Source organism: Eulemur rufifrons, chromosome 16, assembly GCF_041146395.1.
Source record: "Eulemur rufifrons isolate Redbay chromosome 16, OSU_ERuf_1, whole genome shotgun sequence".
Lineage (NCBI taxonomy): Eukaryota > Metazoa > Chordata > Mammalia > Primates > Lemuridae > Eulemur > Eulemur rufifrons.
This window is the reverse complement of record NC_090998.1, coordinates 93,247,878-93,262,863: the sequence shown is the minus strand read 5'-3', so window position 1 is coordinate 93,262,863 and position 14,986 is coordinate 93,247,878. Positions and strand designations below refer to the sequence as shown.

At 46.3% G+C, this 14,986-nt stretch overlaps 2 protein-coding genes across 2 annotated transcripts in view; one reads left to right on the top strand and one right to left on the bottom strand.

The window, feature by feature from the left end:
• Positions 1 to 8,338, bottom strand: part of ATXN10 (ataxin 10) — a 143,899-nt gene extending 135,561 nt beyond the window's left edge. The window contains exon 1 of the mRNA XM_069489523.1: positions 8,018 to 8,338. Within this exon, the coding sequence (XP_069345624.1) occupies positions 8,018 to 8,133 (116 nt within the window). The 5' untranslated portion in view covers positions 8,134 to 8,338. The remainder of the gene's footprint in view (positions 1 to 8,017) is intronic.
• A 1,022-nt stretch (positions 8,339 to 9,360) lies between these two features.
• Positions 9,361 to 12,183, top strand: LOC138397353 (protein XNDC1N-like). The gene is given in 3 exon segments (XM_069491272.1): positions 9,361 to 9,375; positions 10,248 to 10,544; positions 10,546 to 12,183. Coding segments are annotated over 3 exon segments (897 nt in total). The 3' UTR covers positions 11,131 to 12,183.
• Positions 12,184 to 14,986: the final 2,803 nt, after the last annotated feature.

Below are 14,986 nucleotides of genomic sequence, written 5' to 3'. Positions count from 1 at the left end.
AGTCCAGTGCAAGCCCTCAGGTCAAGTGACCACTACAAAAGACTGGAAGAATGAAAGAGCTGAGAAACTCTGCTCTGAGGATACTGGTGGTCACGATCCCAGCCTTATTTATTTTGACTGGCTGGCTCAAACTCTTTCCTGTCTACTTCACGCACTTAAGATAATTGAATGTGAGAGGTGGCTCACACTGACCACTTCTGTATTTTGAAGTTGAGTCAGAACACCTTACCAAACGGTTCCATGTGGCATTCCAGCTCATGGCATAGGTAAAAATAAAGGAAATTGCCAACACACTCTAAAAAGTTCTTTTTATAGTGTAACTTAATTGATGTTCTCTCTCAACAAAGTTGAGCTGAATCATGGTTGAGTCAAAACACCATATGGCATCCTTAGCTAAGCTGATGACTCGTGTGGGGTTTTTTGTTTTTGGGGTTTTTGGGTGTGTTGTTGGTGCAAAGATGCTTGCTGGCTGGAGGCTCAGTAATGTTTGGGGAAAACTCATGTGTGTGTATACACAGATGGATAGGTTTATTTTTTTACTTCTGCGGTATGTTGACCTCTAAAGCGCTTAATCTATTCACTTTCTTTAAGAAAGTTAGTCAACATATTTATACAAGCAATTAACAATACCAAGTCTTTTTTTTACCCTTTGAAATCAGTCATCTGTCTTTTGATGTTTCCTATACCCTCCTAGTCTTTCTTCTATGCTCTCACTTTATAGCTAATGACTCAAGAAAATTAAATATTCAAGGAAATAAAAACACTATGGAGTGTTCATTATGTGCTAGTCTGAAAGCAGATACTGGGAACACACATATAAATAAGCTCTCCTGCTAGTGGGCTGGCAGGTAATGAAGGCAATACTTTGTGTGAAATTCTTTGAAAGAGATGCGCACACAGTGCCAAGGGAACATGGGGCAGAGGCACCGAGAGGTCAGAAATGGCTTTTAATAGGAGGCGAAATTGTAATTAGATCTTGAGGGAAAATCAGGAGTATATGTATGAAGGCATAAGACATTTATATTTCCAAATTTAATATTACAGCATTTGAGCTAGTCCTGTTACCAGTTCAAAGTAAGCTAAATATAGTTCATTTTACTGTATCAACTATATGCTATAGGTGCAACACTAAACACAGAGCTTGGCACATATCATATGTGGAGTGATGAAATGAACAAATAGCATGGTAAACTGAATTAATAGGTTTTCCGTAATCTGAGTAACAACTATTATTGAGTGGCTCTCTGTCAGCACAAAGAAGTGACGACCTCATTGGAGCCACTGGTTCCTCACTGCTCTATTCAGTTCAACATTCACCAAGTACCCAAAACGGGCCAGGCACCCTGCTAAGAAGACACCATAGAGAAGACAGCCCCTGCCCTCAAGACAGAACTATCAAGTATGTTAAAAGACATATAAAAGGATATTTCATTATGAAATGAAAAGAGCAGTTAGGGAAGAAAGTTCACACTTTAAACACCTCTCCTCCATTCCAAACAAAGCAATAATATGGGGGGGGGGTTAATTATAAATGTATGCTTCACAACCTCACCAAAATTTGGCGCAGTCATTTTAATTTTAGCCATTCTAACGGGTATGCTGAAGTATCTTATATGGCTTTGTTTATAACAGCTCTATTGACATATAGGTTTTTGAGTTATTAGTGTAACGGCAGTCCCATAGCATACCGTTCATCCATTTAAAGTATACAACTAAATGGATTTTCACATATTACATTATTTTGTCAGAAAGTATATATAACATAAAACATGCCATTTTAACCACTGTGAAGTATACAATTCAGTGGCTTTAATTACATCCACAATGTTGTACAACTATCACCACTATTTCCAAAACTTTTTAAATACCGAAATAGAAACTCCGTAACCATCAAGCAGTAATTCCTCATCTCCCCTTTCCCCAAACCCTAGTAATCTCTAATCTACTTTCCATCTCTATGAATTTGTCTACTCTAGGTACTTCATAAAAGTGGAATCATACAATATTTGTCCTTTTTCGTTTCCTTTGGGTATATACCTAAGAGTGTAATTCCTTGGGCATATTCTGTTAGCTCTTGGAGGAACCACCAAACCTCTCTAATGACCACAGCATTTTACATTCCCAGCAGCAATGGATGGGGGTTCCACTTTGTCCACATCCCCGCCAGTACTTGTTCTTTCCATTTTTTTGATAATCGCCTCCTAAAGTATCTCATTGTGGTTTTAACTGCATTTCCTTAGTGACTAATGATGCTGAGCACTTTATCATATGTTTATTGGTCTTTATATATCTTTCTTTATGAAACACAGAAGTTTTTTGCCCAATTTTTCAATTGAGTTGTAGGAGTACTTTATATATACTGAAACAAGACCTTTGTCAGATATATACATTCATTGCAAATACTTTCTCTAAGCCTGAGGCTTGCCATTTCATTTTCTTAATGGTGTCTTTTGATGAGAAGTGTTTCATTTTGATGGTCTAATTTTATAAAGTCACTATTTTCCTTACATGGTTAGTGTTGTCTGTGTTCTAGATAACAAGCGTTTGCCTACACCCAAGGTCACAAAGATATTCTCTCATGTTTTCTTCTCAGCACTTTATAATTTTAGCTTTTACGTTTAGGTCTATAATCCATGTGGAAATACATGTGAGGTGTGGCTCAAGGTTCATCTTACTCCAATTAAATATGTAGTTATTCCATCACCATTTGTTGAAAGAAATAAATTTTTTAGGTTGATTTTGGTTTTGAGTTTGTAAATACTTTGCAAGGGGAAGATATCTGGCAATGGCCTCAATTTTCCATGCACAATATTCAGCATTCAGTAAAAAAGATAGGATCAAATGACAAAACATAAAAAGACAAAAATTGACTAACGAAAGAGTTATTAGGTACATTCTTCAAAATAACTATAATTAATATGCTCACCATAGAAGATAATATGAATTTCGACAGGATACGGAAATCTATTTCTAAAAAAAATCAAACAGAAATTCTATAATACAATAACTCAAAAAGCAAATACCTGAAACTAAGAACACAACAGATGACAGCAGATTAGACAAAGAAGAGGAGGGAATAGCAAACTGGAAGGCAGGGTAGTAGAAAATTTTCAACCAGAAGCTTGGAGAGAAAAAAGGATGGAAAATACAGAAAAGTGTCTATGAGACAATGAATATAGGGAAAGGTTTAACATACGTGTAATTGGAGTCCCAGAATGAAAGGAGAGAATGGAGAGAAGCAATATTTGAAGAAACAGAAGCTGACAATTTCTCAAACTGCTCAAAAACGTCAAATTCAAGAAGCATTATCCAAACAGGATAATTACAAAAAAGCCAAACATATCTGTTCTCATAGGACTTCCATTCCAGGAGAGTGAGAATAAACTAAAAACCACTATAAATAAATTATACAGTATGTTAGAATATAACAAATACCTTATAAAAAAACGAAAATAGAGCTTATAAAGTAAAGGAGTTTGGAGGTATGGAGGGAAGTGTGTACTGCACTATTACACAAGATGTACAAAAACTTGAGGTAAACAAAAAAAAACCAATTTTGACTACACACAGATTAAAGAGGAAAAATAAGCCATACTGAGAAAAGCTAAAAAAATAAAAAGTTACTGTCTATATGAGTAAGAAAAAGACCAAGCAAATACAATGAATAATAAGCCATACAAACAGCAGCAATTCTACAAGAAAGTGTCTACTATTTTCAACTCTATGATAGATGCTAGGGATCCAGTGAATGTGATATGCTCACTTTATGCAAGAAGCTTATCAGATGGAGGAGCAATGAGCTATCAGTTTGAGATGAATTTATAGAAGGTAGTATCCAGATGTTACATTATTTTAAGAATATTCAAGAGGCAGAACACAATCCTCCCTATAGAAAACAATAAATTCCGGAGCAGCACTACCCAACAGAACTTTCTGCCTGATGGAAATGTTCTGTATCTGTGCTGTCACAATCACATGTGGCCACTAAGCACTAAAAATATGGCTAATCCAACTAAGGAACTGATTTGTTAATTTTACTTATTTTCAATTAATTTAAATTTAAGTAGCCACATTTGACTGGTAGCTACTTAATGAACAGCACAGGTATAGAGTATGACAACTCATCTCACTTGGCTCTCCACTTTACTTGTGGGGCCTGGATAGGCTTAGGGATACTTCATGAAGGTAACTAATGGGTTGGAAAATGAAACCTCCAGAAGACCAAAATAGAATTTTTAATGTCTTTGTATCTTACTTTGTTCCAGAAAGAATTTAACATGACTTGCAAAGACTAACAGCAACATAAATCATTGTTAAACAAACATGAAATATATAGATATCTATATCAAACAAAGGTATAAAACAAATGTAAAATAAGTGAGAAAAAAGAATTACCTTCCACAGAGAAGAAATAGTGAGGAGTATTTTAATACTGACATTTTATGACCATAAGCAATTGTCTAAAGAATTTTAGCGACTAAGAGACTGTTCAAGTGGTTTACAGAATATGTTTAATACAGAGCATAGAGAATTTTGGTGTATTAACGATTTATTGCTATATAGCAAATTACCTCAAACTTTGGCATCTAAAACAGTAACATTTATGACCTCACACAGGTCTGAAGATGAGAAATCTGAGTGGCTCAGGGTCTCGTGGCTGTACACACGGCTGAGGTTGCACACACTGGGACCCAGGGAATCTGCTCCCAAGGTGGTTCTTCACGTGGTCGGCAGGAGGCCTCAGTTCCTCACCACACAGCTCTCTGCATATGGATGCTTGAGTGTCCTCATGACATGGCAGCTGGCTTTGTCAGAATGAGTGAGCCACGAGAGAGCGCAAAGAGGAAACTGCCGCTCAGACCTAATCTGAAAAGTTACACACTATCACTTCTGCCATATTCTTGTCTTCAGAAATAAGTCACTAAGTTCAGCCCACAGTCAAGTAGGAAAGAATTAACCTCCTCCTCTTAAAGGACAGAGTACCAAAGAATTTGTAGGCATATCTAAAATCACTACCATGGGATGTAAGAATTTCCTCTCACCTGGGGGTTGCTAAAAATTGTAATGAAATCCTGGGATCCCTTTCTCTGGAAACCCCCAAATTAGAATAAATCATTGTCTTCTTGAAATAGCTTCCAATGTCTTCCACAAGGCAGGACATTAAACATAAATGGTTCTCAGTCACTTACAGCCCAGTTATTTTTTAATAGCAGGTCCTAAATAAATGGCATCTACTATGCATACAGCACTGCACTATACATATAAAATTACAGAACCTCCCAGCAATCCCACAAAGTAGCTATTATCAATCCCATTTTCAAGATGAGAGACAAGAAGTCCACAGAGACTAAGCAGGATTCATACCCAGGTCCCATGTTCCCGTTCCACTGCATGACGCTCCTATTACTCAGGCTACCACAGCCAGAAGTTTGTTTTATAGCATTGAAGATCTCAGAAGAATTACAAAATAGATTATTTCTAACATTCTTCTTATCTTTTGGGGGAATGTTCCACTTTCCTCACTCTGTTTTTGCTTTGGTGTTTTCTATCTGCTACTCTGAGGACTCATTTTATTCTGCTTTATGTCTCATCCACCTCCTAGCACGTCAGCCCATCCTCCCCCAGGTCCATGTGCATTCCCCTTCATGCCAGACAACCGCACTAGGCCCTCTCTTAAGAGGAGATGCCCTCCTTCCCCAGGACAAACACTGGATCCCTGAGTGTCAGAGCTGGAGGAATCCTCCCAGAGCAGCTGGAGTCTGGACCAAACCTCACAAGATCCCTAGTGATTTGCCCAAAGACACGGAGAAGCAGTGACAGAACCAAGACCAGAGGTCTGTCCATATAAACCCTCATCGAGAGCTCTCTGCACCACCACACAATTGTGTGTCTCATCATCGCAGGACCTGCACATTAGTTCATCTTCCTGGTCTCCAAACTGCCTGGAACAAGGACACTGCCCCAAAAGAGCTCAGACCAAACCTAGGAAACAACCTCATCCTCATTCTCCCGCAACAATCCAACTGGTCCCCAAGTCCTTTCCATTCAACCTTGTAAGTCTCTCAGTATTTATTCTACTCATCCCCATGGACAACGTCCTAATTCAGGCATGTTTCTCTTTCACTTGAGCTTCTGCAACAGCTCCTTGAGGTTCCCCTGCCTCTAGCTTCACCTTCTCTCATTTATTCCCCACAATGGCAGCCAGAGAGATCTTTCTAATATGCAGATCTTATCATGCCACTTCCTTGATAAAAACTTTCAATGGCTCCCCATAACTCCTCTCACAAGAGACCAAGAAGGGCCTCGTAAACTAGCTCAGGGTCTTGGATTTTCTCCTACATGTTATAACAGAAAGGTACCAGAAACTTTACCTATTTCATTTAATCCTCTCAGTTGCTCGGCAAAATCAACATATAGCCCCTTTGCAGATGCTATTCTTTCTAGTTAGTCCTCTCTTCTGAAACCCAAGCACCTGAAGCAATCTCAAAGCCTTTCTTGGGTCACCAATCCATCCAACAGATCCATGTGTTCCCTCTGGGCCGACACTTCTTCTTGTATAGACCTCCATTAGTATGTGTTTACACAGCAAATTCCCTGCCATGCTTGATAAAAAGGATCACGCCATTCATCTTTGTACCCTCAGCCTCTAGCAAAGAACCAAGAACCTGTTTCATAGTAGGTGCTCAATAAATGGTTGATGACTGGATACTCACTATAAGGAGGGTCCATTATGGTACAAATATGCCTAAGCATTAAATTAAACAATATATTTCCCCAAAGGCCCAAGTGCCTGGGGCTTTTAGCATCCTTTCAGCAGCTCCACACTTCCTACCATGATTTGAGGTGCAGGGCGTGCTCAGACCAGGTGTCTAGTTTAAAAAGATGGCCTCTGGTGATCATCTGGACCAACCCAAATCTAGGTGTTCCTTTTTTCTATGCTCCCTCTACTCTTTCTACATAACCCCATGATTTATGTTACCTGGGGTCCCTAGTACAGGACAGAGCAAGGACCTTTCATTTTCCTACCTCATCACCTAGCACAACACCCAATACATGAGGGACCACCAATCAATGTGTAAAGTGATAGCAGTATCAGCTAATATTTATTTACTATGTATCAGGTATGCCCTAAGGATCTAGATGCATTATCTCATTTAATCCTCATAACAGTGTCACCAAGGACGTACTATGAATATTCAACATTATCTGCATTAAACAGATGAGCAAACTGAGGCCCAGAGAAGAGAACAAAATCAAACAAGCATTGAGTGAGGGCTTCACGTATTTTACATTCTCACATGTTTTATTTCATTTATTCCTCTGTACAACCCAGCAATGAAGTTATGTTTTACATTCCCATTTTGGGCAGGAAATCTAAGGCGTCGATACAGTGCACAATAACATGCAGCTTTTAAGTCCAGGAACCAAATCCAGGTCTGTCAAGAGTTCTGGGCACCTTCTCTTTTACCCGGCTACCTTGCCCCTCAGTGGCAGGCTCAGAATCTGGCCTCTCCCGACAGTGCTCTTCCACACTGCACACAACGCTGCGCCGTGGGGGGCGGCGAAGCCTGGGCTCCCCGGCCAGGCAGAGTGGAGTGCCAACCCAGCCCCGTGCCTGGGAACTGCTATGCCGGCACCCTCCCAACTCCCACGCCCGTAACGTGCGCCTCCCGCCAGGCTCCACGTCGGTGCCGCTCCCAGCCGGGGCCTGCAACAGCACCGCACACGACAGGGGCTCGAGCGTGTGCCGAGTTAACAAAACCGGCACGCGTGGCAAAGGGCTCCCCGGGTCACGGCTTCGCACCTGGAAGGGCGGGTGGGGAGCAAGCGTCCCCGCAGGGACGAGGCGGGGCCTGGAGGGCGCGCCGCCCGGGTGGCACTCGGGACGCCAACTCAGGCCTCGGCCTCCGCGCGTCCAGCGAGAGGGGGCGGCGCAATTGGGCCCGGGCCGGGCGCCAGTGTGGGGGTCCGGGCCTCCCTCCCCCGCCCGGGGAAGCCCCCCGCTCGGGCCCATTACCGATTCCGCTGCTCTTTGAAGAGCGCCGTGAGCGCGCGGAGGGCCTCCAGGTCCTGGATGGGCGCCGGCACCATGACGCCCGACAGCCGGGTGGGAGGCGGCCTGGGCGCCGCCATCTTGCCGCTCGCAGCGCCGCCGAGCCGGGCGAGGAGGAGGAGGCGGAGGCGGAGGGAAGAGGAGGAAGACGAGGAAAAGCAGGAGGAGAGCGCGCTCCGCACCGCCCCGACTGCCGCCGCCGCCGCCCGCACTGCCCCGAGGCTGCGCCGCGGCCGGGCCGAGAGCGCTAGGCAGAGCCCGGGCTCGCCTCAGGCGGGAGGAGGGGACGGCGCCGCGGAGGAGGGGGCGCCAGCGGAAGTCCCGCCTGAGAGGAGGGGGCGCCGGGCGGAAGTTCTGTGTGCAGGGGACGGGAGGGGAGATGCTGGGGGTGTGTGAGGGGGGTGTGCGAGAGGCGTCGGGGACCGGGGCTCCCCTCCGAGGGGAGAGGTTGCCGGGCGTGGGGGGTGGGGGGCGCAACAAACAGGGTCTTCGTTTTGGGAGGGGAAACGGGGTTCAACTGAGAAGGGGTCCCTTATGGGAAGGGGCTCGCGGACAGAGGGTCTCCGCCCCAGGACGTGCCGGGCGGAGGGACACTTCCCTTCCGCCGCCGAAGGAGTTACCCGCGGAGGGGACACCCGCGGAGGGGACACCCGCGGAGGGGACACCCGCGGAGGGGACACCCGCGGAGGGGACACCCGCGGAGGGGACGGGCCGGTTCAAGTGGGTTGATCAGCGCCCACCCCCGGACCACGGGCAGCCGGAGTCTCAGACCCTGCGAGCTCAGTCCGCAGACCCTACTGGTCGTGCACTGATCAGTACCGGATCACTTACCAGGCGCTCAGCTTAGGGTGAGAATACAATTCGGAGAAGCTAAATTCTACAGCAATAGGGTAAAAAGTGTTTTTTCCTAAAAGAAATGAATCAGACAAGGCTTCTGTGGCTGGTGTTAATAACTCACATATTTTCTTTCCACCGCCCTTTATTATCTTGTATATGCCTTTCACCAAGAATTGTGGCCAAGCCTCGTGCTAGGTGCTGGAGATAGATCAATAAGGTTCCTCCACACCTGAAGGAACTCTAAGACTACAGAAAGGGAAAGAGAGAGGCAAACAGTTGAGTACAGTTGTTAACTGCTGTGATAGAGGACTGTACAAATTGCCTTGGTACCACTTAAAATATGTGCTTGCACACGCACCCTCTACATTCCTATTGAAAAGTAGGAGTGTGTTTATAATGTGGCACTTTTGACATTTTTTGCTAACTAATATTTAAAGATACAATAAGCACCTCCAAAGTACGCAGGAGAAATGAACGCTGCACAAGCAAGTTACTTGATGTTGTCATTCATTTTACCCATGTAATTGACTACATATTCATTCCACAAACTTTCTGTGTGCTGACTATGTGCCAGGCATTAGATCACCTAGCGATGCTCCAGACAGTTCAAAAAGTTTAACAATCTTTACGCTAGCAAGGCAAAATATCCCAAGTTTTTTCTGGAGCAGGGGGTGGTAAAATATAGTTTTCTTATCCTCAGTTGTAAAACAAAAGTAATTACTCTGAATCTTCCAGAAAACATTCCCCATAATATTCAAATTTCTTGCCTGTAATATTGCAATATACTCCTATTGCAATATTTTGCGAGAGACAATATTTTAATTGTCTCTCTGGCCTATGCTTTTACTTCCCTACATTCTAGAGCCTTTACAAATATAAGTCAACATTTCACTTTGCCCAAAACCCTCTAGTGGATTTCCATTTCACTCAGAGTAAAAGCCACAGTTCTTCCATGGAAAAGACCCTAATGGTCTGCCTCCTCCCCCCACCCGGCTTTGATTCTGTACTAGTCACCTCCTCCCCATTGTGCTCCCACCACACTGGCTTCCTTGTACTCTGTTGGCCCACAAGGAAGCTGAGGCACAATTAATATAGAGAGTTTATTTGGGCCCAGGTTGAGGCCTGGGACACACTTCCAAGTTGCCTTAGAGAGTGCTCTGGAGAACAAAAGAGAGGCTCAAGTTTATTTTGTTTCTTTTTTTTGTGTTTGTTTGTTTGTTTGTTTAAAAAAAAAAAAAAAAGGATCAAGACTGGCAGGAGAATGGGTTTGTGGTCCACAGTCTGAAGCAATGGTGGCTCTTCCAGGTCCATGGTCCCAGAGTAATGTGAGGACTCTTTCTCTTCTGGAAGCTGACAGGACCAAAACAGGCAGTGCCACAAAGTGGTGACAGAAGAAATCTTGGGAGAAGGCATTTTGCCTTTTACTTGGGACAGCGGCTGGGCCCACCTGGCTCCTGTGAAAATCTGCCACGTGGTCTCATTTGCCCCTCAGGGTCTTAAGTATCCGCTAGAGAACTTGCTGAACCCAGGCAATCAGAGGAGACCTGGGCCCAGCTGCCCTCGGGACAAGAGTGGGCAGCTGAAAGTGGACTGCAGTGGACTACAGAGGGCAGTGCCCTTCGGCTACATCCACGTGGGTAACTGTGGCTGTGCTCCTCCTACAAATTGATGTGGGCCGTTCTTCCTGGTCCTTGGACAGACCTCTCGTCACCCTGCTCCCTGCAACCATGTTAACGTCCCTAACTGAGTCAAAGCAGGGAAAGAACCGCTCAGGGGTCCACATGTTTAAAGGTGAAGATTTCCTGGCTCCAGCCTCAGGAGAGTCATGGGATTGATTTCGCCTGACCTGCTCCCAGCCCTTCACACATCAGCAGTCCCCTGGCCCGGCCTTTCTGTGGGTGCATTCGTCTCTGGACCCCTTAGATGACCCTGGGAGGGATCCCAGGCCCTGTGAGCTCTGGGCTGAGCCCTGGATCTGGTCGCAGTCCCTGCTGGCTAATCCTTCCATCCAGAGGACATTCTTCCCAGATCCCCAGACAAACACCGAGGAAATTTCAGCGCAGCTGCAGCCGGGGTATCTGGGGAGTTCAGCCCACAAGGTGTTTTCCGCTGCCCACAGGGCACCTCCAGCCAGTGTGGCAAGCCCAGAGAATAACTGTGGAGGACCAGGTCCCAGTCATCTGACAGTGCAGAGCCCAGAACAGAGGAGCAAAACTCCAGCAATGATGTGGGCAGGATGAAAAGACAGAAAGTGCTGGAGCGAAGGCCTCTATTGGGCTCTGACTCCCAGCCAAACAGGAGGCCGGCAGCAAGGGCAGGGCAAGGAGAACGACACCAACCTCAGGCTCAAAGCGGTGGTGGCTGGGATAGTAGACAGCGCCCCACCTGCACAGGCTCCTTCAGTGTTGTGATTCCTGCCCACCTCACCCAGCTTCTCCCTTCATCTCCGACTTCATCCCAGTCTAGACGGTGGGTGTCTCCCCAGAGCTCACCACCCATTCCTGGGTCCAGTGCCCCATCTGCCAGTTGCGGTTCTCAGCAAGAGAAGTAGAACAGGCCAGTGTGTGGGGGGAGGTCCCCAGGCGTGAGCCAGGAGGTCCTGTGGTTTGGGGCCCGCCCTCTATGAATAGACTGGGGAGTGGATCTCTTGACAGCCAGAAGGGCTGAGGAGGCTGAGCCTCGCTGGGTCCTCCCTCCACTCATTCCCTCGGGACTCTGCTTGAGGGCACCTTCGCACCCAGCCTCATCCCCATGCCCAGTTGTCAAGGCTTCGGTGACCATGGCATCCCGTCTCCTGAGGACAGCTCTGCTCTTTTCCCCCTTGGAACTTCTGGGCCTTGGGACACCATCCAGAACGTCTCCCCCGCCGTGAGTGATGCACGTCTTCGTGTCCATTTTCCTGAAAGGAAAACTGAGGCACAGTGAAAAGAAACCCACTGCCTGACAGATAAGATCCCGTGGTGTGCTGGGAGTCGGAAAGTGGGTTTCCAGCACGAGACGGACATCCAGCATCCCATGAACTTAACTTCAGTATCCTTGGTGGGTTCCTGCCCTGGTGTAACCAGGTCACGGTGCTACTGTGTCACTCTAAGCAAGTTATTTGACTTGGGGCCCAGAATTAACCTTCAGTAACAGAGAGAAAATCCTCCATCCCCCGTGCACAGAGCTGTTAGAGGGAAGAGGAACAGCCCTGGGCTTGGCGGCGGAACCTTGGGCAAAGCCCGTCTTCCCTCAACACAATGAGATAGTTGGACCAGAGGGTCATGAAGACCCCTCAAGCTATGACTTTCCAAATTCTGTTCTCACCTTCTTTGATCAAGTATGCCCTCTCTCCCCTTTCCCAGAAGATGTATTGTGTGGCACTGACACCAGTTCCGGTCCCGAGGGTACAGGGCAGACAGGGAGCAGCTGGTTCTGCAAAGGGAGAACCCAGGCCAGTTTAGAAGGGCTAGGAAAGAGAATGCTGGCACCGTCAGAGGAGCAGACAGCACAGTGGGGTGCAGCATGGACCCCCTTGCGGCAAGAGGCCTTCTACTCCCCTGCCTTGCCCCATCCTGGGCCCATTTTTAGCCATGAATAAAACAATAGATTGGCCCGGAGGGGTGGCAGGGGAATCCTAGCTGCCAGGCAGGTGATGGACATCACTGTGTGGGTGGGAGAAAAGCCCCTGGAGCCCTGAGCCTGGGCCCAAAAGAGCAGAGCAGTGAGGAGGGCCCGGGCCTGGCAGGGGAGAGGGACAAGGCAGCACTGACGGGGGAGTGCCCTCCAAAGTAGCTGGGGGGTTGGTGGCAGAGGAACATGTTGGGGTCCTGCTGGAGTCCTGGCCAGAGTGAGGGGCTTGGGGAAAGCCCAGTACAAAGACCCTCCTGTGTGGACATGTCTGGACCTGCCCCCCAGACAGGCTCTGGGACCTGGGGTGGGGCAGGGTGGAGATGCAGCCGGGAGATGAAGTCAGCCGGATGGGAGCGGGGTGCTGGGCAGCCCGTGGTTGCCTGCGTGGAGGGTGGGCACCAGCGCAGCGCCGCCACCGGCTTTAACCTGCCCTTTCTCGTGGGGCCCACAGGTGTGGGGTTCCTGTGAGGGTGGAAGTCGCTTAGGAAGGGGCTCCCAACCAGGCCTAGTCCTGGCACGTTCCTAACCTGAGAATCTATCTACACAATCAAATGGTGACTAAGACAAAAAAGGAGAGGGGCGATTGTAACAGTTGTTCATCAGGAATTCTCACTGGTTAACAGAGATACCACTGCATAGCGACTAGCCACGTGCTGTTGAACTACAGAGCGTGTGGCGTTTCACGGCTGCTTGGCGTCAGCGCGAGGGCAGTGATGTGACTGCCGTTTCATTCCAATGCCTGTCTGGGTCTGACAATTTAAAGGGGCTCGTGTTCCTCAGATACAAGTTTCTTTTCTTCTTCCTCCCCACCACCCGCCCCCACTCCACCAGGGGAAGTACCTTCCTGCCTCGAGACTTTGCACAGGCACAGAACACTCCTGGCAGATACATACGTGACCTGCTTCCTTACTGCCTTCAGCTGATCTCTTAGTGACCTTCCTGATCAAGCTATTTAAAATTGTAACATACTGGCCGGGCGCGGTGGCTCACGCCTGTAATCCTAGCACTCTGGGAGGCCGAGGTGGGCGGATCGTTTGAGCTCAGGAGTTCGAGACCAGCCTGAGCAAGAGTGAGACCCCACCTCTACTAAAAATAGAAAGAAACTATATGGACAGCTAAAAATATATATAGAAAAAATTAGCCGGGCATGGTGGCGCATGTCTGTAGTCCCAGCTACTCGGGAGGCTGAGACAGGAGGATCGCTTGAGCTCAGGAGTTTGAGGTTGCTGTGAGCTAGGCTGACGCCACGGCACTCACTCTAGCCTGGGCAACAGAGTGAGACTCTGTCTCAAAAAAAAAAAAAAAAAAAAAAAAAAAAAAATTGTAACATACTACCTAACTCCCGATCCCCAGGAATTTTTCTCCGTAGCACTTAACACTTTTTGTATTATTTTGTTTATTGGTACTTATCTGTTTTGTCTACTACTAGAATGTAAGCTCCACAAGGGTAGAGATTTTATCTCTTTTATTTTTGTATCTCTAGTCCAACAGCTAGAAAAAGACCTACTATGTGGTAATTGCTCAATAAATATTAATGGAATTAATGAACAAAGAATATTTTAAATACATTTTCAGAAAGGAGAAAGGAAATAGCATGCCTCCAGGAGAAGTACAACAATCCAAAGAGTGCAGGAAAGAGTGAGGATGGAAAAAGAGGAAGAAAAATGTACAAGGGTGAAGATTTTAAAAGAGAGAGATTAACAGCTCAGACGAAAAGTATAGAAGTATAGGTAAGAGAAACACAAGGAAACTAAATTGGTCAAACAGTAGGTGTTATTGACCGCCCGGAATAGAGGATTTCAACCTTGACTCAATTGACAGAACCAGGTTAATTTTTCACTTGGGCTAAGTGACATTTTTAAACATTGTATAACTGTTTGACTTGGGTGAACCAGATGAACATGTCACCATGTTAATGTACATGAATAAAACTTCAGATGAAATTTCTGATATGAATTTTTGACCCGAGCCCACTGCAGAAGAACTGAATCAGCAATGACTCAGTAATCAAGAGAATAGTCAATAAAAGTAAATAAGTAGAAAGACATAAAGGAAGAAAGAAAGGGAAGGGAGGAAGGAAGGAAGGGAGGGAGAGGGAGGGAAGAAAGAAGGGAGGGAGGAGGAGGGAAGGAAAGAAGGAAGCAAAAATGGAAAATCAGAGGAGAAAGAGGTGAGGTGCAGGCAAAACCAGACTTGGACCAAAGTGCATATGGTTTTGGCAAGGAAAAGAAAGAGGAAGTAAGTGAATACTGGAGAAGAGAAGGCAAGGTGAGTGACAGATAAGAAAATTCTTGCTGTGCCGGCTCTTCCACCTGAAACTTTCTCCTTAGCATCCCTGCATATGATTCCCTCGGTAGAAAATTTGTATCATATACCACCAACGCCACCAGCCCGCGTGTGTCCATCAGGAGAAGCCCTGGTCCGTGTGTGCCTCTCTTGGCACTGACTTTCCATCAGCCTGTGCCAGACATGTGCTAGATACCC